This window comes from Urocitellus parryii, chromosome 1, assembly GCF_045843805.1.
Source record: "Urocitellus parryii isolate mUroPar1 chromosome 1, mUroPar1.hap1, whole genome shotgun sequence".
Lineage (NCBI taxonomy): Eukaryota > Metazoa > Chordata > Mammalia > Rodentia > Sciuridae > Urocitellus > Urocitellus parryii.
This window is the reverse complement of record NC_135531.1, coordinates 127,915,069-127,942,909: the sequence shown is the minus strand read 5'-3', so window position 1 is coordinate 127,942,909 and position 27,841 is coordinate 127,915,069. Positions and strand designations below refer to the sequence as shown.

Sequence of the window (27,841 nt, the reverse complement as noted above, 5' to 3'; positions counted from 1 at the left end):
TAGAAAGTATCACCAACAGACGAGATCACTTGGAAGACAGAACATCAGATAATTTAGACAAAATATACAATCTGGAAAATAAAGTGGACCACACAGTAAAGATAGTAAGAAACCATGAACAGAACATCCAAGAATTATGAGACAGCATCAAAAGACCAAATCTAAGAGTTACTGGGATAGAGGAAGTCACAGAGTTTCAAACCAAAGGAATGCACAATCTCTTCAATGAGATATCAGAAAACTTCCCAAGCATGAAGAATGAATTGGAAAATCAAATACAAGAGGCTTACAAGACACCAAATGTACAAAATTACAACAGATCTACACCAACACACATTATAATGAAAATGCCTAGCATACAGAATAAGGATAGAATCTTAAAGGTTGCAAGACAGAGGAATCAGACCACATATAGGAAGAGACCAAATTCAATTGTCTCAGCAGATTTTTCAACTCAGACCCTCAAAGCCAGGAAATCATGGAACAATATATATCAAGCTCTGAAAAGAAAATGGATGCCAACCAAGAATCTTATATCCAGCAAAATTAAGCTTTAGATTTGTTGATGAAATAAAAACCTCCAATGATAAACAAAAGTTAAAAGAATTTAAAACTAGAAAGCTCACACTACAAAACATCCTCAGCATGAAGAGGAAATAAAAAACAATGATGAAAATCAGCACAGGGAGGTATTACACTAAGGGAAAAACTAATCAAAGGAGAAATCCAAGTCAAGTTAAATACACACACAAAAAAGAGCAAAAGTGGCTGGGAATACAAATCATGTCTCAATAATAACTCTGAATGTTAATGGCCTAAACTCACCAATCTAAAGACAACAGACTAGGGCTGGGGTTGTGGCTCAGCAGTAGAGCACTCGCCTAGCACAGGCGAGACCTGGGTTCGATCCTCAGCACCACATAAAAATAAAGGCCTTGTGTTGTATCCATCTACACCTAAAAAATAAATATTAAAAAAAGACATAGACTAGCAGATTGGATTAAAAAAAAAAAAAGACCCAACAATATACTGCCTCTAAGAGACTCATCTCATAGGAAAAGACATCCACAGACTGAAGGTGAAAGGTTAGAAAAAATTATACCACTCACATCAACTACAGAAGCAAGCAGGGGTTTCCATCCTCATATCAAATAAAATAGACTTCAAGCTAAAGGGATACATACTGCTTAAGGGACCCATACACCAACAAGATATAACAATTATAAATATATATGCCCCCAACACAGAGCATCTACGTTCATCAAACAAACTCTTCTCCAGTTCAAGAGTCAAATAGACCACAACACAATAATTCTGGGTGACTTTAACACACTTCTTTCACCACTGGACAGATCTTCCAAACAAAATCTGAACAAAGAAACTATAGAATTCAATCAATAACTTACTTAACTGACATATATAGAATATTTCTTTTTTTCCCAGAGCTTTCTGTTCTTTCTTTCTTTCTTTTACAAAATTGACAGCTTTATTTCACATATATTTTTAATTATTACATACAGAGATATGAAAAAATGTGCCCTATATGTGTAATAAGGATTGTAATGCATTCCACTGTTGCCGTGTATTTTTTAAAAATAAATAAAATTTTAGAAAAAGTTAGATTTCTAGTCTCATATATAGAATATTTCGTCCTTTAATGAGCATATACACATTCTCCTCAGCAGCACATAGATCCTTCTCTAAAACAGACCATATATTATGCCACCAAGCAACTCTTAGCAAATACAAAAAAGTAGAGATACTACCCTGCAATCTATCAAATCATAATGGAATGAAACTAGAAAACAATGATAAAAGTAAAAGCTACTCCAACACCTGGAGACTAAATAATATGCTACTGAATGAACAATGGGTTGCAAAAGACATCAAGGAGGAGAATAAAAAATCCTTAGAGGTAAATGAAAACAGATACAACGTATCCAAATCTCTGGGACACTATGAAGGCAATACTAAGAGGAAAGTTTATTGCATGGAGTTCATTCTTTAAAAGAAGAAAAAGTCAAAAAATAAATGCCCTAACATTACATCTAAAAGCCCTCGAAAAAGAAGTACAAACCAACACCAAAATCAGTAGAAGATAGGAAATAATTAAAGTCAGAGCTGAAATCAATGAAATTAAAAGAAACAAAAAAATTGACAAAACAAAAAGTTGATTCTTTGAAAAAATAAATAAAATTGACAAACCCTTAGCCATTCTAACAGAGAGAAGGAGAGAGAAAACTCAAATTACTAACATACATGATAGAAAAAGAAATATCACAATAGACACTACAGAAATACAGAAGATAATTATAAATTATGTTTAAAACTTGTACTCCGATAAAATAGAAAATATCGAAGGCATCAAAAAATTTCTAGAGTCATATGATTTACCTAAATTGAATGAGGATGATATATACAATTTAAACAGATAAATTTCAAGCGATGAAACAGAAGATGCCATCAGAAGACTATCAAGAAAAGCCCATGATAGGATGGATACACAACTGAGTTCTATAAGACCTTTAACGAAGAACTAATACCAATACTCCTCAAGTTATTTTGTGAAGTAGAAAAAGAGTAAGCACTTCCAAACTCATGTTCTATGAGGCCAGTATCACCCTGATTGCAAAACCAGGCAAAGAAACATCAAAGAAAGAAAACTTCAGACCAATATCTCTAATGAACATAGATGCAAAAATTCTCAATAAAATTCTGGCAAATCGAATACAGAAACATATCAAAAAGATAGTGCCCCAAGATCAAGTGAGGTTCACCCCAGGGATGCAAGGTTGGTTCAACATATGGAAATCAATAAATGTAATTCATCACATCAATAGACTTAAAGAATCATGATCGTCTCAATAGATGCAGAAAAAGCACTGGACAAAATACAGCACCCCTTCATGTTCAAAACACTAGAAAAACTAGGGAACAGGAACATAACTCAACATTGTAAAAGCTGTCTATGCTAAAACCCAGGCCAACATCATTCTAAATGGAGACAGTGACAAATCAGTTACAAATCCTCTGAAAGGGAAATGAAGAAAACTACCCCATTTATAATAGCCTCAAAAACAAAAACCTGGGAATCAACAGTGAAAGAGGTAAAAGACCTCTACAACAAAAACTACGAAACGCTAAAGAAAGAAATTAAAGAAGACCTTAGAAGATGGAAAGATCTACCTTGTTCTTGGATAGGTAGAATAAATATTGTCAAAATTATTATACTACTGAAAGCATTATATAGATTTAATGCAATTCCAATTAAAATCCCAATGACATTCCTCATAGAAATAGAAAAAGAAGTCATGAAATTGATCTAGAAAAATAAGAGATCCAGAATAGCTAAAGCAATCCTTAGCAAGAAGGGTGAAGTAGGTGGCATCTGTATACCAGACTGTAAACTATACTACAGAGCAACAGTAACAAAAACAGCATTGTATTAGCACCAAAATAGACTTGTAGACTAATGGTACAGAATAGAGGACACAGAGACAAACCCACATAACTACAGTTATCTTTTTTTTTTTTTTGTAGTTGTAAATGGATAGAATGCCTTTATTTTATTTGTTTATTTTTACATGGTGCTGAGGATTGAGCCCAGTGCCTCACACTTGCTAGGCAAGCGCTCTGCCGCTGAGCAACAGCCCCAGCCCTACAGTTATCTTTTATTAGACAAAGGCGCCAAGAACATACATTGGAGAAAAGACAGCCTCTTCAACAAATGGTGCTGGGAAAACTGGAAATCCATATGCAACAAAATAAAATTAAACTCCTCTCTCTCACCATGCACAAAACTCAAAAGTGGATCAAGGACCTAGAAATTAAACCAGAGACACTGTGCCTAACAGAAGAAAAAGTAGGACCAAATCTCCATCATGTTGGATTAGGACCCAACTTCCTTAATAAGACTCCTATAGTGCAAGAACTAAAATCAAGAATCAATAAATAGGATGGATTCAAATGAAAGTTTCTTCTCAGCAAAAGAAGCAATCAGTGAGGTGAAAAGAGAACCTACATTTTGGAAGCAAATTTTTACCACATGCACATCAGATAAAGCACTAATCTCTAGAATATATAAAGAACTCAAAGTTTTAACACCAAAAACACAAATAACCCAATCAATAAATGGGCCAAGGAACTGAACAGACACTTCTCAGAAGATGATATACAATCAACAAATATATGAAAAAATGTCAACATCTCTAGCAATTAGAGAAATGCAAATCAAAACTACTTCAAGATTTGAGCTGGGATTGTGGCTCAGCAGTATCGAGCGCTTGCCTAGCACATGTGAGGCCCTGGGTTCAATCCTCAGCACCACATAACAATAAATAAATAAAATGAAAGTATTGTATCCAACTACAACTAAAAATATTTTAAAATACTTTTTAGATGTTATGGACCTTTATTTTATTCATTTATTTGTATGTGGTGTTGAGAATCGAACCCAGGGCCTCACACATGCTAGGCAAGTGCTCTTACCATTGAGCCACAACCCCAGCCCCCTAAAAAATATTTTTAAAAAAAACTGCTCTAAGATTTCATCTCACTCCAGTCAGAATGGCAGCTATTAGGAATACAAACAACAATAAGTGTTGGCAAAGATGTGGGTGGAAAGGCACACTCATACATTGCTGGTGGGACTGTGAATTGGTACAGCCAATATGGAAAGCAGTATGGAGATCCTTAGAAACCTGGGAATGGAACCACCATTTGACCCAGCTATCCCACTCCTCGGTCTACCCAAAGGGCTTAAAAGCAGCATACTACAGGGACACAGCCACATCAATGTTTTTAGCAGCACAATTCACAATAGCTAAACTGTAGAATCAACCTAGATGCCCTTCAGTTGATGAATGGATAACAAAAAATGTGATATATATACACAATTGAATACTATTCAGCATTAAAAGAGAATAAAATCATGGTATTTGCAGGTAAATTGATAGAACTGGAGAATATAATGCCACATGAAGTTAGCCAATCCCAAGAAACCAAATGCTGAATGTTTTCTCTGATATAAGAATGCTGAATGGGTGGATTAGAAAAATGCTAGAAAAAGCAAAGGGGAAGGAGGGGAGGGGAGGGGGAATAGGGGTAGGAAAGACAGTAGAATGAGATGGGCATCATTACCCTAAGTACATGTATGAAGTACACAAATGGTGTGAATATACTTTGTATACAACCAGACATGAAAATTGTGCTCTATATGTGTAATATGAACTATAATGCATTCTGTGTCATACATAACAAATTAGAGTAAAAAACTATTAACCTACCTGCATCTATACCCATATACTTTGCCTATGTGCATATCTACCACAGTACCTCTCATACAACCTACTAATTACTACTTTACCTATTTATGTCCCCCAGCATCCTCTCTCTTTAATTACTTCAGTATTCAGTTCTTGGCATTAAATTGGCACTTTATATAAATGTATACTTAATGAATCAATCTAACAAGGTAGTGTTTTATTCAGAATTTTGGTGTAGTATTTTTTCTTATTAAGAGCAACAGAATATTTTTATAACTTAGCTGAAAATACCTCCAGAGTCCAATTCAAAGCATAACCTAAGTGTGCCTCATTCCAATCAATAAATGAATTCTTATTCTCTCAGGTACCAGACTCAATAATCTTATTCTACTAGAGATAGCTTCTAAGTTAAAAAAAAAAAACTTTCTATATGATTACATTGATACTTCCTAAACCTAAATTCTTACAACAACCCTTAAAAAGTAGGCATCACAATGTCCATTTTATAGATGTGCAAATAAAGGCTCAGAGGCCTCAAGCCTGTAAATAAATGCCCTGGAATATTATTTGAAGTCTGTTAAGACTGCCAAACATCATTCTTTCCTGCAGAAAAGCCACATATGGCCTCTTATACCTAACACAAGTTGTAGCTAGCAATTTCCTTTCAAATTTAGAGATGTGTTTGCTTTTTTTAAAAAAAAAAAAAAACAAATTTTTTTTTTAATTTCTTACATTCATGACAATAGTGGAATGCATTACAATCATAATTATCTATTCACAACACCATTTTTCATAACTCTGTAAAGTATGTTCACTCCAAATTATGCCATTATACATGAGCTCTCTCATTACAATTCTTAATATACCTTTATACCACAATTTATCATATCTCTAATTGTATATAAGGTATGTTGACACTTGATTGTTGAGTTCTTGACCTTAAGGTACAGTAATGCTATATTTAGCCCCTGCAACTGAAGAGTTAGCACAGTTTGCTAAACATCTTTCTGCATAAAGAATAAAGTATCCATAAAAAAATATTCTTAGTGATGCTTTCATATCAAAGAAAAACAGAAGAGTCCATACCAAGAAAAATCCTTGAAGCACAACACCCTATTAAGGTTACAAAAGTAAAAGTCTACAGTCATATATGTATCATATTTATATGTATAAATATTTATAAATGTTATATTTATAGCTCAATATTTTTCTTTAAGAGCTGGAAGTTTACTTAGGGTATTTGACAATATATATCTAAATTTTTTAAATGATTCATATCTTCTGACCCATGAATTATTGTTAGGAATCTACTATGAGGCAATCACCCAAATTTAGATGAGACTAAAGACAAAGATGTTTTGTCAAAGCATTATTTATAACAATGAAAAACTTAAACAACCTAATGTTCAAAAGCAGAATTAAATAATTGTAAAAATACAAAATATATATTGAAAAAGAATATATCAAAATATTAATTTTGGGGAAGAGAGGCTGGGTTTTAGTGTGATTATTTTTACCTTCATTTTTCCAATTATATTGCCATATTTTTCAATGAACATGTACCACTTTAATATTTTAATTATTTTTTAACTTAAAGCATTCTTTTTTTAAAAAAATTTGTAGTTGTAGATGAACAGCATGCCTTTATTTGTTTAGTTTTTTATGTGGTTCTAAGGATCAAACCCAGTGCTTCACACATGCTAGGCAAGTGCTCTGCCACTGAGCTACAGCCCCAGCCCTAATTTAAAGCATTCTTAAATTTAAAAAGAAAAAATATTTTCACATAATTGCAGAATCCCAATTAAATAATAAATTTCAGCAATGAGCAAAGCTGGTATGGAGCTTTCTAGTGGATGGATTTGGCTGACCTCATTGATCAATCTTAAAATCATATAAAGAAAGGTAACTAGACAGGTCATGCCTCTCAATCTAATACTATATGAAGAGGTAACAAACAAAAAAAATACACCTATGAAGCTCTCTTGTCAAAAAGAACAAAATTAAAATGAATCTAATCAAGCCTCAAATTTAATTGGTAGTTTCCAAAAAACAGTGTCTAAAACAGACAAACACGTTAAAGGTAGAACAGGGATACAACCAACAAAATATAGGAAAATATTTCTAAAGAGCAAAAAGGCAGTACCTTTAACAAATAAAGCATAAAGGACAAGGTGGGGGTGGTAATAAGTGAGGAAAGATACTAATGAGAGACATCAACCAAATGTAATATGTGAACCTTGTTTGCATCCTGATTTGAACCAACCATTAAAAGAAATTATGAGCTTATTAGGGAAGGGAGGATCCTGACTGGTGTGACAATGGTACTAGTATTATAATGACAAAATACAACCCTGGTTGTATTTTTTAAATAATCCTTAGCTTTTTAAAAGGCATACTGAAATGTTTATAGAGGAAATGATGTGCTTGAAAACAGCTTCAAAATAATATAGTTGGGTTAGGGGTGAGAGATGAGAGTGTACATGAAAAGAGATTGCACATATGATGCTAACTGTTGAAGTTGGAGATGGCTCATAGGGATTCATTACACTGTTAAAAAGATCAGTTCAAAATACTATCTATTAATTGTTAAAATCTAACTATGAAAAACAAAAAGTAAGAAAGGGATTCACATATTATGGGATGATTTGAAAGTTAAGTCAGACTGACTCTATTCTGCTCAGACATCTCACCCTGTAGAAAATTGCTGCCCCCCTTATCTCATAAGACCACTCGCAGAGAAGCTGACACCCTCACTCACTTGCACCCTTACTACAATGTCTTTAAGTATATACTTATATAAGCTGTTTTGAGTATATACAAGAAGTGTGAATTCTTAGAATGTTCTGTTACTTGGTACTTTCCACTTTTTTATGACTTATAATTGTACTTGCCTTACCTATACCCTCCTTTGTTTTTTGGTTGTTTTTGTTGTTCTTAAAGTTTGATTCTTCACCTGCACCCTTTGTCTTGGGCTGCAGAACTGTCTGCTTTCTGCTCCCTTGGCCCTGGCCAGAATAAATCTTTTGTCTTTTCTTCAAAAAGACCCAGAGTTTTATTTGGATTTTGGAATAGCACCTTAACACACACACTGAACTGTAATAGTTACTTGTATAAGGTTAGATCATGAGTGAATTTTTTTTTTTTAAAGAGAGAGTGATAGAGGGAGAGAGGGAGAGGGAGAGAGAGGGAGAGAGAGGGAGAGAGAGAGAGAGAATTTTTTTTTAATATTTATTTTTTAGTTATTGGCGGACACAACATCGTTGTTTGTATGTGGTGCTGAGGATCGAACCCGGGCCGCATGCACTCCAGACGAGCGCGCTACCGCTTGAGCCACATCCCCAGCCCCATGAGTGAATTTTTATTCCAACTAAATTTTCCCTAAAACATGCCATAATAAATATTTACTATTTTTAAAAAGAAAAAATTAGGCAGGCATGGTGGCACATGCCTATAATCTCAGCAACTCAGGAGGCTGGGGCAGGAGGATCTCAAGTTCAAAGCCAGTCTCAGCAATGGCTAGGCACTAGGCAACTCAGTGAGACTCTGCCTCTAAATAAAATACAAAAAAAGGGCTGGGGATGTGGCTCAGTGGTTGAGTAACTCTGAGTTCAATCCCCAGTACCCCGCCCCCCCCAAAAGAATTGTATTAAATTAAAAAAATGAATTCATGACCCCATACTACATTAAAAAGAAATACTAAGCTAGGAAGAAGAGAAAGTTCGTCAGAAGAATATCAGCTAATCAATGCAGAAGAAATGGCAGAACCACAAAAATTATCACTTTCCACCATGATAATAATTTAAGAATCACCAATGGATATTAAAACCATGTTTTAGAATAGAATGTTCATAAAGCCTCAAAATATTAACCCAGAGATTTCAAAAAGAAAAAATACTTTCACGAAGAAAATCCAGTGAAGGCCACTGTAACGAGGGAATTAAATTTAACGACCCCATTAATGCAAACTGATAGTATCCTGAAAATACAAAAGACTATTTTCCTTCTGATTTCTTTAAAATACACAGGACTTTTACTTTTTGAATTTTTATAGTTGTAGATGAACACAATATCGTTATTTTATTTATTTTTTTTTATGTGGTGTTGAGGATGGAATCCAGTGTCTCATGCATTCGAGGCAAGCGCTCAACCACTGAGCTACTAGCAACGACATAGGACTTTTTTTTTTTAAGTTATAGATGGACACAATATCTTTATTTTATATTTATGTTGTGCTGAGGATCGAACTCAGTGCCACATGTATGCAGGCGAGTACTCTACCTGTGAGCCACAACCCCAGTTGCCTACATAGGACTTTTAAAGCAAAAACTATAACATTGTTTCCTGGGATTTTTAAATACTACACTTTAAAGAATTGGCTCTAAAATTTACATGAAAATACAAAAGACTAGTATATCCACTGCAATTCTGAAAAAGAACAGAGAGCTTATGCTATCTGGTTTCTTACCAAGAAGCTACTGTAATCAAGATAACAGAAGTATGGCAGAAGGATAAACCAATAGATAGATTAGATATGATAAAAAAAACCTGGAAATGAACTCCTTGATTTTCAACAAATGAGAAAGGGATTCCAATGACAGAGGGAAATCTTTTCAATGAACTGAATTGGAATAACCAAGATATCCATATAGAAGAAATAAACCTCAACCCCCTACCTTAAACCACACTCAAAAATCAATTCAAAATGCATCATAAACCTAAAAACAGGGCTGGGACTGTAGCTCAGTGGTAGAGCACTTGCCTAGCATGTGTGAGGCACTGGGTTCAGTCCCCAGCACCACATAAAAAAATAAAGATATTGTGTCCATCTACAACTAAAAAATAAATATTAAAAAAACACCTAACAAAACAAAACCAAAAGAGAACAAAATCAGTATATTAAACCATCTTAGAACTTCTGCTCATGAAGACAGGATTAGAAAAATTAATAGGCAAGACACAGACAAGAAGAAAATATCTATACAATATATATTTGACAATAACTGTTGCTCAGGACATATAAAGAAATCCTATCTCTGGGCTGGGGTTGTGGCTCAACAGTAGAGTGTTTCCTAGCACATGCGAGGCCCTGGGTTCGATCCTCAGCACCACATAAAAATAAATAAATAAATAAAATAAAGGTATTACTAAAAAATAAATATTAAAAAAACCCTCATGTCTCAATAATAAAAGTCAATACAATTTAAAGAGATAAAACATTTGAACAAATACTTCATAAAAGATATAAATAAGTCAATAATCATGAAAAGAGTGTTCAATATCATTGGTGATTAAGGGAATGCAAATTAATACCACTCAATGTAGGGGCGTCGAAATTGAGAGAATACCAAATGTTGGCAAAGATATCAAATAACTAGAATGCTCATATACTGATTGTGAGAATAGTTAAACTGTTTCTTCTTGATCCCAACCTTCGGCCTCTATCCCACCCTCAAAAGGTAGCCTTTATTCACAAAATGTTTATCCTTTGTTTTTATACAAATGCAATTTGTGTAATTCGTTCCTGCCTCCAGTACTGGAGATGGAACCACTAAGCTACAGCTCCACCCTTTTTATTTTTTATTTTGAGATAGGGACTTCTTCCTTAAATTGCCCTGGTTGGCCTAACCTTGGAATACTCTTGCTTCAGACTCTGAAGTAGTGGGTTTACAGGCATGCACCACAGCAAACAGCAAATTTTTAAACAATATATTGACTATCATATTGCATTTAATATTCTGAAACTTGCTTTTTTTAAAAAAATCTGAACATTCCTGGATCTTTCTACTTTTTAGGTATGTGACCTCAGGAAAATTATTTCCCTGTCAAGTATCCATTTCTTTGTCTAAAAAGCTGAAATATCTGTTTCAAAAGACTGTGGGGAAGATTAAAACAGTTCCTGGTATACAGTAGGTGCTCCTAAGTGATAGCTATTGCTGGTCAATTACCAAATTAAATCCTTTTACTTAATGGAAAAAATAATATCAAGCATTTCCTTTTTATCAGACCCTCAGAAAACTCCTCAGTAACAAATCAGTCTGCATGCTCAACCTTCACAGCTACCACCAAAAGTTCATTGAATCTTTGTGTCCCACCTCTACACCTGCAAGGGAGAGCAATGAACAATAATGAAGAATGCTAGCTTTGGAGTCAGGCAACCTGGGCTTGGCCCCTGGCTCTGCTGATACCAGCCTAAACCTGGTGCCACTTTCATCAATAATAAAATGGAGATAATAATACATATACTCTGAGGTAATGAGAATATGTATTATTATGTGGCTCTCAGATAATTCTATAAAGATCACTGAACTAGTATTAATTCCTTGAACTTTTCTCTTTCTTAAAATGCTCTTAGATGCCTGAATTAAAAAGTGTGACTAGATTCTGAAGTGAGAGAATTTCTCTAAAATGGTTTTCAGCTGTTAATATTCTTTTAACACGTAATGCTTTGGGTATTAACTCGGGTGTTAAAAAGAGCTATTTTATTTTTCAAGGAAGGAATAAGCATATCCGGCAGAGAAACTGCTAAAAGAAATCCTGAGGCCTGGCTCTTCAACATCAAGGCACAATGAACAGGGATAACTGAAACAAAGGAGGCCAATGTTAAAAGGAAGAAGATGGGAAGAGCAAAGACACCAAGAACTTGAGCAAACATGGCAGTCAGGCTACCATTTCACATGCCACATCAAATTTTATTAATGCACCAGTGGAGCTAACAAGAGGAAATATTCCACAGAAAGTTGTTAGAAGACAACTGAGACCATGATGAGGAGTGGGGACTCACTTCTGCATTATTAATTCAAGAAAAGAGCATTACATGCAATGTAATGTAGTCTGGATTGGAGGTACTAGTCTAAGAGGTCATTCTGTATCTAAGAGTTATGATGTATTTCTATGTCCAATAGCATGGTTATGTGAATAAGAGGATGGCCTCTCCAGAAATCACCAAATAGGTCTGGGGTAAAACCTGCTAAAGAGGAATATACTTTATGGTGGAAATAATTGAGTTCCCAGATTTTGTTCTAAATGCCTTTCCATTTTGTTATATAAGTTGCTCCTGTCATTGTGGTTTTCTCTGTCAAAAAATATTTCCCCAATGAAGACAAAAAATTAAGTATGTTTAGACAATTTGTTGAATTTAAAAACAACCTTGTAAATCTAATAAATTTCTAACAGCATGAGATGTCAGATAAATACTTATAATACTAGGGGTGGGGATAAATGTAAAAACAGTATGTGAGTGCATGTACACGTGTGCGCACACACATGCACACACACATGCACACACACACAGACAAGTTGAATATCTCTTTTCCAAAATGCTTGGGATCAAAAGTTTTTCAGATTCCAGATTTTTTCAGTCTTTGAAATATATCCATACACATAATGAGGTGTCTTGAGGGAAGGACTCAAGTGTAAACATGAAATTCATTTAAGTTTCATATACACCTTATACACATAGCCTGAAGTCATTTTTTTTAATATTTATTTTTTAGGTGTAGATGGACACAAAACAATGCCTTTATTTTTTTTAGGTGGTGCTGAGGATCAAATCCGGGCGAGCGTTCTATCACTGAGCCATAACGCCAGCCCCCTGAAGTCATTTTATATAATATTTTTAGTGGGCCTGCAATTGGGTTGTGATCAGTCAGTGGACACATGACACCAGGTGTGGAATTTTCCATTTTCCACTTGTACCATCATGCTGGTGCTCAAAATGGTGCATTTAAGATTTTGGTGCTTTAAAATAGGAATACCCAGGGTTGGGATATGGCTCAGTTGGTACAGTGCTTGCCTAGCATGCACAAGACCCTGGGTTCAATCCCCAGCACCTCTTAAAAAAAAAAAAAAAGGAATATTCAATCAGTATGTGTGTAATAGAATTCCAATATTAGGGAGGAAAGTGCTTGCTCCATCAACCCTCTCACATCACTCCACAAAGGAAATACTTCAAAATAAATACGATGGCCTCATGGCCTCACTAGTAGACTTTATTTCTTTTACTTTTTATATTCTGGGGTGGGGGGAAGTATGTTTTTAAATTCCCAGTAGCTTTGGAAATGAGGTGGAAGTATGTCACAATTCCTTTAAATATATCATTGTGGACTCCTAGTTCCTATTGATGCCTGGACCAGACCACTTCCTCTTCCTCTCACTTCTTTAGCTTTCTCCTCCCATCATAAATAGCAACAAATTTTTTATTCCTTCTACTTGCTGCCCACCCCATCCCCCTTTAATTCTACATAATTCCAATACTCTTTTCTCTGTTTCAGTGCCCATTCTATTCACAGAGATTAGATCTTTCTACAGGATCAGCACTGCTTCTGCTTCAAGAAAAAAAAACTTTGACAGTCTTCACACAAGAAGGGAACTGCTGTCCCAGGCTGCATCAATCTGGTAACTTGGTGAGAACTGATGAGTGAGTGGAAAAAACCTGAAAACCACCTTTGTGGCAAATACTCAGATCCCAATAGATGCAAGGGCAAACTTCAGAGAACACTGCTATTTTAGATGTTTACTTTTAATAAAAAATAATAATAAAGCTAAGTGTGATGGCACATGTCTGTAATTTCAGTGACCCAGAAGGCTAAGGCAAGTTTGAGACCAATCTCGGCAACTTAGTGAGACCCTTAGCAACTTAGCAAGACCTTGTTTCAAAATTTTAAAAAGAAAAATAAAGGGGGGTGGGAATGTAACTCAGTGGTAAAGCATCCCAGTGCCACAAAAATAAATGGATGGATGATGGATGGATGGCTAGATAGTCAGGCAGTCAGATAGGTATTGTTTTTTTTTTTAAAAAAACAAAACAAAAAAACCTATGTCCAATATGAGGTGAATAATTAAGAAATTTTTCCTTATCCTACTAACTGGAATTAAAACCTTCTTCCTCTGAGTAGCTAGTTCCTCTATTTTGGCATTTTAACTATTTTCCCTATACTTAGTCATGATGCCCAAGTTGTTTTCCTCAATGGACTGTAAATTTCCTAAGTACAAGCTTGAGATCCTATTCAGCTCTTATCAAATCCCTTACCACCTCTTGAGTTCCACTCCTCACTCCTAGCATCTCATACAATACTTCATCAAGAGCAAGATATGGAAACTTTTTAAGTTGAATGACTGTAAAAAGTAATTAGTGACTTCAAAGATAGAATAATTATACAGGCAAAAGACATATAAACACACATAAAAGTATACTAAACTTAGAACTGGCTTAATTGAACCATAATTTAGAATAGGCCCTATTCCAATGGGACTGAGGAACAAGTATTAGATCTAAGTAGTCAGAATTAGTAATCATATTCTTTTACCCATTCTCCTCCTTCCTTCCTGAAACAGAGATCTCTATATGAGATCTAGAGATTCAGCAATCATCCTGAAACCATGAATCAAGAAGTAAGTCTCAAACTTAGGATTGTGAAGTCAATGGGCCAAAGCCTGTCATCAATTATATAAGAGAGCCACTGTCTCACTCCAAATGTTTTTTAAGAAAAATAAATCCTATGTGTTAAACTCATTGTTAACAGTGTTATTGTGACTACCAACAAAATTTTCCTGTAGATACTAATAGATTTCTGATAGTATTAATAGGATTTTCCTTTACTTGTTCTGACTTATAAATGATACATAACCATCAACTTTGTTACAGTGACCAGACCAGGGAGTAGACACTCAAATCAAGTAAGGGGTATTAAAATCTTCCTCTAGACTGACCTATGGTCTTAGGAGAAAGATCTCCTTCTTTCCATTAAAAGCTAAAAGTTTGAAGACACAAACTGGTGTGAATATACTTTGTATACAACCAGAGATATGAAAAATTGTGCTCTATATGTGTAATAAGAATTGTAATGCATTCTGCTGCCACATATAAATTTTAAAAATAAATTTAAAAAATAAATTAGTAAACAATCAAACAAAAAAGCTAAAAGTTTGGCTTGGATTGTAGCTCACAGGTAGAGTGCTTGCCTAGCATGTGTGAGGCGCTGGGTTCAATCCTTAGCACCACATAAAAACAAATAAAATAAAGGTATTGTGTCCAACTACAACTAATTAAAAAAAAAAAAAAAGGAAGTCCAAGCTTCTAGATCCAGTTCTGTCTGAATGAACCCTAACCAGATTCCCCAATTATGCAAGCTATATATTTCTAACACTTGCATCCAAGAGGCTCCTAAATACCACAGTGGGTATAAACACACAAATAACTCTTTTAGGGTTTTAAAAAAGTGCCCTTTGTTATTCCACGTAATTCAAGTTACATTTGTCCTTCTCCAGTTGCCTACTATTTCCTTTCCCATATTACTACTACACTGAATTGCTTGCTCTTTTCTATATACACTTCACATTTTTCTATTTATGTGATTTTTGCCTACTATTCTCTTACAATAATGCCCTTCTCTCTCAATCTCTAATCACATTTCCTCTAAAACACCACAGGATGTTTTTTGTATCCCTTAGAAGTTTTGACCTTGTATTACAGTTATTCTTGTGCATGTCTTATCTACCCAACTGAACCACTCTAATAACACTAAGATATGTGATCAGAGCCTTTGTTTGATTTGTACATCTCCCCACAGGTCAATTTGTCTCCAGAATCCATGTTATGTGTATTAAACCTATCCTATTTCAGAACTTTCAACACCTCAGTAGCTAGGCACCAATAGCAATATAACTTAATCTAATCATATTGGGTACCACAAAAAGCCATATTAATACAAATGAGAAGAATGAACAGTATTCAAATTATATTCAGGTAGGCAAATACAAGTATCTAAAACAGAAAAGGTCCAACTTTGACTAATTTGAGAAATGTCTTACTTAGATATGTTCAGGTATTAACAGATTTTTGCTGAGCTACCCCCAAAAAATCTATTCTAGACCTCAGTCCATTTATGTTACCTCCCAGGAATATGAACAAGAAAGATCTCTACCTCCCCCAACCTAACCAACATTATTTTTTGGTTTTTATTTTTTTGGTACTGGGGATTGAACTCAGGGACACTCAACCACTGAGCCCATCCCCAGCCCTATTTTGAATTTTATTTAGAGACAGGGTCTCACTGAGTTGCTTAGCCCCTCGCCGTTGCTGAGCCTGGCTTTGAACTCGAAATCCTCCTGCCTCAGCCTCCCACGCTGCTGGGATTACAGGTGTGTGCCATAGCACCTGGCCCCCAACATTACTTTTCTGGAGATCTTTCTGAAGAGAAAATCCCCTCCAACCAGTATCCTAACTGTAAGCCGCACTTGAACCTCTATCTAGGTCCAAAATGTATATAGTTAATGTCTTCAGTTTCCCTAACTCTCCTATGATCTAATTTTTACTAATTTATTCTTATCACTTTGACTTTTAGGCCTTTTATCTTCCCTTTAGTTCTATCCAGCTGATAGCTTATCCTTTATGTACTAGCACATAGAAACACAGACCTCAGAAAAACTAAATATACAGGAAAAAATAGTCAATAATAATAGCAACATTTATTGAATATTTAAGCACAGAGCTACATACTTTATAAAGTGACTCAGATTCTCATGACAATCCTGATACTGTCAAACTAATTTTAGAAATATGGAGCCTGGTCCTAACACAGTTAAAATTTAAGTCCAGCTCTGTCTAGTCACACAGCCCACATTTCTTCCACTATCATATTGCCAAATATGAGATGTTGACTCTGATCTCCTACCTTCCAGCCTTGTCCCTATTCTAATAATCTATTTTCTATTCAGCAATCAAAGTGATCCTTTACTTAACATTACTTCTTTGCTCAAATCCCTCCAATGGTTACTCCCTTGTCCAGAGAAAAAGCCAAAGATCTTATTAAGGTCAAAGAGTACCTGGTCTGCCTATCCCTCCCTTCCCCAATTCTCTCTGTGGTCTCATATTCTCTCTCATTTATTCAACTCCAGCCTTACTCTAGGCTGTTCAAACCCCAGGATCTTTAAATTTACTGGTTTCTCTGCCTGTTACACTTTCTCCTCCCTGTCTCAAAATTCCTTCACTTCCTTTAGGTGTCTACTCAAATGCCATCTTCTCAATAGGACCTTCATTGACCACCAATTTTAAATTGCTACTTCCTAACCTTAGTACTCCCTATCCCGCTCTTCTGCTGTTATTTTTTTCTCTAAAATACTTATCACTGTGTGACATACCACATATTTATTTTCCATTATTTGTTCCCAGTACTAGTTTAAAAACTCCATGGAAATAGGAACTTGAAATATCTGTTCACTGTATCTGGAATATAGCAGGTTATTAATACATATTTATTGAATGAGTAAGTACAGAGCTTTATTCTTCTCAAATGATCTCAAATACATTTTGAGTAAAAATGATCTCAAATACATTTTGCAGAAAGTGAAAGCAAAGGCAATCTGCCTTTGTTCTAGTCTAGGTCAATTTAGCAAATCTTACCTCTCAGATGATGCCTTTAAACAACAGTCCTCAATTTTTTTTCATAGTGCTCAATATATAGCCATGTCATTGAGCAAACTGAGAAGACAAACCAACTTAACCAGAATGCAGTATGATAATCAAATAAAACTTACAGCAAAGTTAATCAGACACATATTTAATGATATGCATAATTGTTATTGTGCTGCATGGTAACTAGGCATAAATGGTAGGTGCTTCATGTAAATGACTCTAATTACTATTTCTCTTACACAACCAAATCAAGCATCTCTAGGATCAGCTTCACAGAAAAACAGGAGGGGGAAACTGGATACTTAATTCTGGGTTGAAAGTCGTCTCTTATTCCACCCCTTAGACATGGCGCTAATGATCTCTCAACCTGTTAGGTCTTCAAAAGAGTAACTTTTCCTTCTACAGCAGGAGAGGTTTCCTTGCACTGGCGGCCAGGCCTTGGTCATGTTACAAAGCTGAACAAAATCAATCACTAATTTACATCAGGCAAGAAGATGAGGACAGGTAAGCTACTGGGGAAATCAAGTTAAGAGGTCAAATTTACTAAGGACTGACACACACACTAATAGGTTCTTCACACAATTCCTCTAACCACTTCTCCAGCCTACCTATACCCCAAACTCTGTTCCCAAGAAAGTAGAGGAATAAGTAGACATAGGGTGGTTCTAATGAGGATTCCCTGCTCCAAACTCTCTCATTGGGCCTAAAATGTCACCAAAAGGGTAAGTTTGGTTAACAAGTTAACACTATTAGAATTATTGATCAGTGGCCATTGTCTTTGTTTCTTATTTAAACTCACAGGAGGATAAAGGGCCCCCTACTCTCTTATAGGTTTATTTAAACCTACCCAGATTTCACAGTCTAGACTAAATGATGTCTCTGGGACATCATTCCAATTCAGTGTCACTTTTCTCTGATTATACTTACTTTCAGGAACACTCACTTGGGTATAAACCATTTACTCTGTATCATTTTGTAATTATTTTCTTAGGTAAATGCTTATTTCCCCAATGAGACTGCAAGTTCCTTGATGGCAGAAATCTTATCTTAAACTTGCTTAGCAAACTCCATAAGTAAGGCCTACCACAATTTAAAAAGTATTTCATAAGTATTGGGATGAATTAAAGGGTAAATAAGAATCAGTGGCAAAAAGGATCTAGATGAGTTGACATTGAAAAGAAGAATGTAATGTTCTAGACAGCTCAAAACAAATGTCCCTATGAAAAAGAAAGATTGCTATTCAGAATATAGCAGAGAGCTCCTGAACTTCCTCATGCTGAGAATTAAAAACTTCCTCATGATGCAGACAGATGCCAAGAAAACTAAAGCTGACATATTCTCTGGATAAGCACAGCCTAGCTAAATCTACATATGTATATCACCAACTTTTGTTTCTATAAATTGTAACTGCTTCCATGGGACCAATAGAGAAACAATCTAGCTGCTTCTCCCCAGTTTGATCAAGCTGTGTAAACATCATTTTCCCTTTTTACATCATTTACTTATTTCTTATGCAGAGGAATGACCAAATCTGGCCACCAGGGTTCCAGGCAATTTGCCTGGTTTGGCTGCTGGTAACAACATCTTCAGACAGAGGTTGGATGACATATAGTATCAGGGCTATTAGAATATTAGGACTTTCTATTATGTCAGAAAACACATTTATACCCAAAATGTCTGAAAGTCCACAAGATTCAGAAAGCAAATCCAATTGAGCAGCATCAGACTGAGTCACTGACCCTGGAACCAGTAAAATAAGAACCTGAAAGGCTCTGCCTGAATGATGAAGACAGTTAGTTAGTCTCAGTCTATTTTGTCCACCTGATCGTATCAGCTTAAAAAGTTCAATAAGAACAACCTGGTACTGGTAATGTAAGTCTGCATTTGGTCTGAGAAAATTAAAACACAAGCCCAAATTCTTTTACAGCAAATATTCCCCTGCCATACTCTAGTAAGGAAAAGGCCTGAATGCAAATACCATGTAGCTTATAGATATCTGACAGTAATGAATGCCAGAGGTTCCTATTGAAGCACAAAATAGCAAAGTTTGATGTGGGAGATATCAGTAGGAGATACTCTATATTCTTCTTCTTCTTTTTTTTTTGTTAATATTTTTTCAGTTGTTGATGGGCTTTATTTTATTTATTTTTATGTGGTGCTGAGGATCACACCCAGTGCCTCATACATACTAGGTGAGCACTCTACCACTGAGCCACAACCCTAGCCTCTCTATTTTACTCTTTACCTAATAATTCGGACTTGAAGGAAGTTATCTACTCTTAGAGTTCACAGGGACATTCAGCTTCTCAAACTCATTTATTTCTAAACCTCAGTACTGAATAAGTGATTGACTCAGATGACCAATACCAGTGAGTAAGTATGCACAGTAAGACAGAATCATCTCTTCCCTCTCTGGACACCAAAGACTTGGCCCCAGAATTCTTTCAGTCACTGAAACTCTCAGCTTAAAAAAAAGAAAAAAGAAAAAAAAAATCAGACTAAAGAACTGTGTCAAATTGAAACTGCAGCTAGACTCCATTCCTTTAGTACTCTTCTGTTAAAAGGAGTTGACAGCCAGATTTAGGTCCGCAAACTTTATTCTAATTGAAAGACAACAATGCTATATATAAAGCTCTTTTAAAATGACCACAAAATCTTTGACCTAGGAATTTCACTATTGGGAATAATAATAGCAGCTAATGCTTCTTAAGTACTTACTGTGTGCTAAACACTGCTAAGCCCTTTTCTTAAAATGTCTCATTTAGCCTCCTATGTATGAAAATAATGCCTGAATACTCACTTTTAATTATTCAATAAGTGTAAGTCATTATTATTATTACAAGGAACATGTACTACTTAATAATCAGAAAAATCCACAAACATTAAATTACAAGTTTACATACTTTCTTATTTAATAACTAAGATGTATACTACTTCAGAAAAATTAAATACTATTCATTTATTTTTGGAAATTTTAATTTATAAAATACTTCACAACTATACAATTTCAGATTTAAATACATCAGTTATAGGATTCAAGCAGAGAATGTTGCAACACCTACTATATAAGGGTTACATTCAATATGACAGATCACAGAAAGGTAGCTATGCTAATGCTACTATATTTAGAGGTAGAAATCATAGAAAGGAAGGATCAGGATGATATTTCAAGGAGTGTGATTAACAAGAAGATTTTCTTAATCAATATCTCACACTGGCCAGACATGCCTATAATCCCAGCAACTCAGGAGGCTGAGATAGGAGGATCACAGGTTTAAGTCCAGCCTCAGCAACTGAGCAAGACCCTGTATCAAAATAAAAAAATAAAAAGGACTGGGGATGTAGTTCAGTGGCAAAGCAACCTAGGTTCAATCCCCAGTATCAAAACACACGCGCACACGCACACACACACACACACACACACACACACACACCTCCAAACTATACCAAAACTCTGGCTTTTGGTATACTCTCAGAGATATAAACCAATAGCTCCAGGGTAACTCAGCAGAGACATGTGGGATATGAGTATAAATTAGGGTTATTTTTCAGCTGCTATCTCCAGGTAGAATTTCTATCTTAAACAAATAAAAAAGCCAGAAAAGACTTATTTTGAATAAAAAATAGGTAACACTAGACTTAGATTCTCAAGTTCTACCAGAATCGCAATATTTGAATATATGAGTTGGGATTGCAACTACTGCATTGTACTGGTCTTTGGCCTACCTATAGCAAATAAGTTGAAACATTAGAAGAGGAAAGGGTTTTTCCTTTCCCACTCCTAAGGTCCAAGTAACAACATACTAAAACAAATAAAAACCATGAAAGTACCAGAAAATTAATTAAAAAAAAAAAAAGCAACTTTAACTTTGAAGAAGAGCGGCTTTCCCTACATTGAATTGTAGAGGATTACAAAACCACATACAAATAAGAGTCTGGCTGTTCTGATGAGTCTTTACCTGCTTCTTGCTCCATCAGACCATTGCAGTACATAGCATGTCGCTCAATCTTTGTGGATGGGAAGCCTTGATCACATAATGGGCAGGATACCTGGGTACTAGATGAGAAGGTAGAAGTAGGCAAATCCTTCTCAGCATCTTCCCTGTTACCAACCTGAAGAACGTGACAAACAGGAATTGTAACATCTTTAGCTTATCATCTGTCTTTCCCACTAAAGATTCTATCCCAATTACTTTCAAGGAGACAATACCAATCAACGTATCAAATTCAGGGCTAAGGCCTGGGAGACACTACTCTTATAGTTAATACTTAACTATACTAAGTTGCCAGCTATACACTAAGCCCTATGTATGAATTACTTATTTAATTCTCACATTCTTACAAAGGCATAGACATGAGAAAAGTATTGCCCCAAACAGTAAGGGAACTTGCACAGTGTCACACACAAACAAATAGATGTCAGAGTTGAAATTCAAAACAAGGACTATCTAGATAGCTCTAAACCTTGAGGACACTGGCCTCTATCTACCACACTGCACGGTATTCATTGCCCAAGTATACTGTTTATCTCTTGTGTTTCACATTTTATATTTCAATAGCATCTTAAAGATGCTTTTCAATCTCATAAAAAAGAAAACTGTGGTCATTGAAACTTTAAGATAAAAGGCATTAAAAAACAAAAGATTCTAAGCCAAAAGTAGCACAATTAGAATTTAAGCTAAGAGCCTAGGTCTGTGCTTATACCAAAAAGATATAACACCCTTGTGTTTAATTTTTGACTTTTTGGACTGAAAGGGGACACAAAGACCCAAAGAGCCATAGAAAAGTCATTACTAAGATAATCAATTCTGTTGAAGCCACACTTAAACTTTCTTTACTCCTCAGTGTTTTATAGTCATCATTTCTCCTATAGTTGCCAGTGTCTCTCAGAGGCAGTTTTATTTTACCTACACAGGTTAGTCAGAGCCAGGGACTCTGCAGTGATTAATTCAACAGTATGCGTGGGCACTGCAGCACTACTGCCTAACTCTTGCTTCAAAGGACAGCATGTCGTATCCAATCAATGTGTAACAGTCCTGCACAGCTACTGCTTCCACTTAAGACCAAGGAGCATCTGGACTGTCATTATACCTTACTACAGGGTGAAAAAAAGAAGTCCTCATCCGGTATAAAAACAAAATAGGACCCAAATTGCAATGGATAGTTAATTTAACCTCTAAATCAACTGTGGTTGTTTTGGTTGTTGTTTATTTTTTGGTTTTGGTTTGTAAATTTGGACCATTTCTAAAATCTACTGCTTGTGAGTGGAATCCAGCAGAGAGGGAAACAGATCTTCTAAATACCAAGCCAAACACACTTATTTGCTATTAAAAAGACATTCTAGATGGGGAAAAACAGAAAGATGAGAAAGGAACTAACAGTGGTTAAGTTCTTACACTATGCCAGGCTCTGCCACGCATTTTCCATATCCATCCCTCACAATCCAACTGGACATAGGTATCACTAGCTCCAGTAGTATAGAAAGGAAAATTGAAGCTTGGAAAGGTAAAGTAATCTGCTGAACACAAAGTTAGTAAGTGAATAATCTACACTCAAACCGAGACCTAATTCACATAAAAACTTTCAGTATTTTCATTAATGAAAATGGCAGAAGCAAAAACAGCCTCCCTTCTCATTTGTTTCTAGAAGTTGAACCCGAACATACCAGGGAGATTACATGATTTTATTATTCTCTTGGAGGTACAGAAAGTCAAGTGGGTCTGGAATTTCTAGGTGCTGTTATTCTAAGCCTAGTCACTGAGCTTCTCAAAAATTCAGGTTCCTCTGTTCAAACAACTCATAAGAAAAAGTTGTCTTGTACAGGCAAAGCAATTTGAGCAGAGAGGGAAATCAATAAATCCTAAAATTTACAAGCATTCTTGAGTTACTGAAAGTTAGTGGTGATTGAGCAGTTACTTGAAATTCTAAAGTTCACTAAGTACAGAGATAACATGAGTGTCACTGGTGCTCACAATAGCACTACAACACTCCTTTTGTATTCATTGCCACTCTATAAAGTGCAGAGAATGTACCAAAAACTATTAATATACTTGAAAGGAAGTAATCTTTATTATTATTTTATGGATATGAGACTATTTCCAACTACATTCAGAGGAAAACCAGAAGCTTTCTGAAAATTTTTATATTAAAAATATTTCCCCCAATGCCATTAAAAAGGTCTATTTAAATTAACTACTACAGAGGAACCTCAAAGAAGAAAATACAACCAACACAGCTTTTATCTGTGTAGATTCTGCAGAATGAGTTCTACTTTTTAAAAAATACTAAACAGCAATTTCTTAAAAGTGGTACTCAGACACTGATTCTTAACCCCTTAAAGGGTTGGTTCTTACCTTTTGGCTTCAAAAGGAACCTCACCTCAAGAAAAGAACCCAGTAGAAAAAAGGCATGTTCTACAAATTACCAAACCCTCTAACCTTCCCCCAGTTTAGATGTAATTTAGAAAGTCATTTATTCAGATCTTTCTCCTTACCATTTAGGACTCTAACACAAGTTACCTTTAAAAAAATTACTCATTAAACTCACTGTTTAAACTCTGAATAATTTCTATTAACTCCTCTGAAAACAGAATATTTATCTGAGAATCCAACTAAGGGAAACAATCAGGCATGATATTGAGAAACCATTATTTTCAAAGAAACCTGACTTCTGTGGGAAATCAAATCAAGAGGGGCTGCAGTTCCACCACAGCTATTCCACAGACTTTAGCAGTGCTGAGCAACTACCCATCACTGGTAAGCTAATATCACTGAACAGCCATAATACTCACAAAGCAGTAAAATAGTAACTGTTTCCACATGCACACTTCTACTTGTACCAAATCTCTGCTAAGTGTCTTATAATCTTTATCTAATTTAATCTGAAGAGCAACCCAAAAAATAAAAATATTTTGCCTCCAATTTTTATATGAAGAGGTGAAATTCAGAAGAGCGGTCCTCTTCTGTGCTGCATTAATACCCTAGGAATCTACTATGACATTTGTCAGACCACATTATAATTATCTGTTTATGTGTCTATTATCTCCCTTATCAGGACCCTGTGAAGGCAGGAACATCATTTTTTAATTTATCTTGGCATCTCTAAGAGTCTTAAAACAATGAATAATGCAAAGTATAAAAACCATAAAAACCTGCCTAATAAATGAATAAAAAATGAATTTGTCCAACATCACAAAGTGGTGGGACTGGCATTCAAACCCATGTCTTCTAATTCCAATGTGCAAGAACCTTACACTATACCATACCACCTTTCAATAAAAGACAAAAAACTATTCATAGATTTCAAAGGCAAGAGTCCACATCCTTTTTATGCACAGAAATTATTCAATTCTATCTTTCTTGTAACTAATAAGTGATTATTCAATGACTTAAAAACTACAGTATTTTTAACTTCTTTTAATGGAAACTTCTGGCTACTTAGGAATATCCAGATATCAGCCAACAGAGAAGAAAAAGAGGACATTTAAAGTGAGAAAGGCTATACACTCTACTGTTTGAGGCAGAGTAATGCAGAATGCACACTATAAATTCCAAATAGGATTCACGTTTTTTGACCCCCAAAATAGTATCCTTTGCAATCAAGGATGGGTAAGAATCAGCCTTGATGAACTAATTAAAGGCTTTTATAAGGCTTTTTCTGTATGTTTGGATAACTATGTTATTACTACTCTGATCCCCTGTTCCCATTTAGAAGGCCATGTCCTTGCTAGGAAAAGGACCTAGAGGCCATTCTGACATTATCTAGCAAGATGTGTCCTCAGTACCTCTGAGGAAGGAAGTGTCATCATCTTTCCTACCCTCACTCGTATCAGGAAATCCTGGTCTATCAGTTGTGACGGATCAGGTTTCAAGGAACCGGCAGTGTGCATGATTCAAGAAAGCAGAATTTCTACCCAGTTACCTACAGTACTGGGAAAGGGAAGTACTAAGGAAGAGATTTAACTTTTAAGGTAAAAACTGTTTTCAAAAAAAAATCGAAGGATGCAGCTCGGTGGTACAGTGCTTGCCTAGCATGCATAAGATCCTGGGATAGATCCTCAGCACCACACACACACACACACACACACACAATAAGGAGGAGAAACCTAAAGTATAAAAAGGAATGAGAATTAAGTATTTTTTAAGGTGCCAGTTCAAGATAGTAAACACAAATATAACCAAAATCTTTATTTCCAGAGAAGAATTTGCTTAATTTTTAAGCTGCTTTTCATAGCAATAGATTAAAACCTTAAATTCTTTAAAAGAATTCCTGGTAGTTAAATTGCTTTGTCAGACTCAACATGAAAAATATACACTAAGAATCTTAATCAGAAGTATGAGTTTCTACCAATCAGCTTTATGGCTCTTACAAGATATGTAATGTTAGCTACAAAAGGTAGTAATGAAAATATATTTTAACTTGGGTTTGTTATTTCTAATAACATTTTAAAATTAGGACTGAAAATTTATTTCATATAGTTATTTTTCCCAAGATTGTTCATCTCTGTTGTATATCAGTATGTAAGAGAAAATGCCCTAGAACTTCGGAGACAAACCAATATTCAAATTCTAGTTCTATTATTAATAGCAGTAAGAACTAGTGCAAATTAAACATCCTAAGCCTCTGTTTCCCCATCTGTAACAGAAATAATGCATATAAAAATATTCAAGAAATAGCAACTACTTTTATTTTTAGAAACAATGCTAAACTGATCTTAATTATAAAAATTTCTCCATGAGATAAATGTCCCCAAAGCTAAAATCCTATGCCACATAAATCTTTTCAGCCAAAGTCAACACTGCATTAGAAAAAAGACAACCAGCAGGATTAAACAACTAAGAAAAACTATAGAGGAGAATATTCATCTCCTTGTCTCCCATTATTATTCTTACTTCATCCAGGGTTTCTCTGCTACCAGGAGAATCTTCTCTTTCAAGGTCAAGAGTTTCAGGGGAACTTAGCTGTGTCTCTGTAATTAAAAAAATTAAGATTCCATGAATTTTCATTTTGAGTTTTAGTAATTAAAAAAACCAAACATCTATTTTACCCTTTGTTTATTGTAATGGCAATACAGATCTAGTCTGTTTCCTCTTAAAGCTTTATTGGCATAATTTACATATAACAGAATTCACCAATTTTCAATGTACAATTTGGTGAGTTTTAACAAATATACCAATTATACATGGTACAATTTATATCACTTAACTACCACTACAATAAAAATAAAAAACAGTTGGGTGCAGCAGTGCATGCCTGTAATCTCAGCAGCTCAGGAGGGTAAGGCAGTAGGATCATGAGTTCTAAGCCAGCCTCAGCAACTTATCGAGGCCCTAAGCAACTCAATGAGACCCTGTCTCTAAATAAATTATGTAAAAAAGGGCTGGAGATGTGGCTCAATAGTTAAGTGGCCCTGGGTTCAATCCTCGGTACCAAATAAATAAATAATAATAATCTTTCCCAATACCCCATTAAGTTAATTATAAGTATCTACTTTATGTTCCTATAGTTTTGCCTTTTCTAAAATTTCATATACATGAAATCACATAGTATATATAGTCTTGTGTCCAGCTTCTTTCACTTAGCATACTGTTTCTGAAATGTTGTCCCATATGTTAGTCGTTCACTCCTTTTTACTGGTTCTCCATTATATGAATATTTCACAGTTTGTTTATCTGTTCACCAGTTGATCCATTTAGCTTATTTCCACTGTAGTTCTAGTTCCAAACTATATTAATTTTTATAGAAAACAAAAACATGCCAACATTAGGTTGGCATGAGGTTAAAGAGGTGATTAGGAAAAATAGAAATTGGGACCAGAAATAGAATATGCATTCTGGACAAAGATATGCCTTTCTTCAATACATTCTTTAAGCAGCATCTATAAATTCAAAATTAATTTAACAAATATTAATTGAACAAGTCCCAGACACTCTACTATCTATAGCTAGTATGGAGATGCAACTTGTGAGTCCCTTATAGTCTGGAAATTATACACAGCTCTATGGGTCAAATCCAGCTGGGTGTCCATTTTTATAAATAAGGGTCTATTGAAACATAGCCACACTCATTCATCTATGAATGGCTGCCTTTGCACTAAAACAACAGAGATGAGTAGTTTCAACAGACCTCATATCCCAAACAGCCTAAAATATTTACTAGTCTTCTT

General features: G+C 35.2%; 1 protein-coding gene across 3 annotated transcripts in view; it reads right to left on the bottom strand.

The window, feature by feature from the left end:
• Uimc1 (ubiquitin interaction motif containing 1) overlaps nucleotides 1-27,841 on the bottom strand; it is a 122,875-nt gene that overhangs the window by 16,682 nt on the left and 78,352 nt on the right. For all 3 annotated transcript variants that reach the window (XM_077797080.1, XM_077797086.1, XM_077797083.1), the window contains 2 exons: nucleotides 26,568-26,644; nucleotides 21,636-21,789 (listed from right to left, as the gene is read on the bottom strand). In XM_077797080.1, the coding sequence (XP_077653206.1) occupies nucleotides 21,636-21,789; nucleotides 26,568-26,644 (231 nt within the window). The remainder of the gene's footprint in view (nucleotides 1-21,635; nucleotides 21,790-26,567; nucleotides 26,645-27,841) is intronic.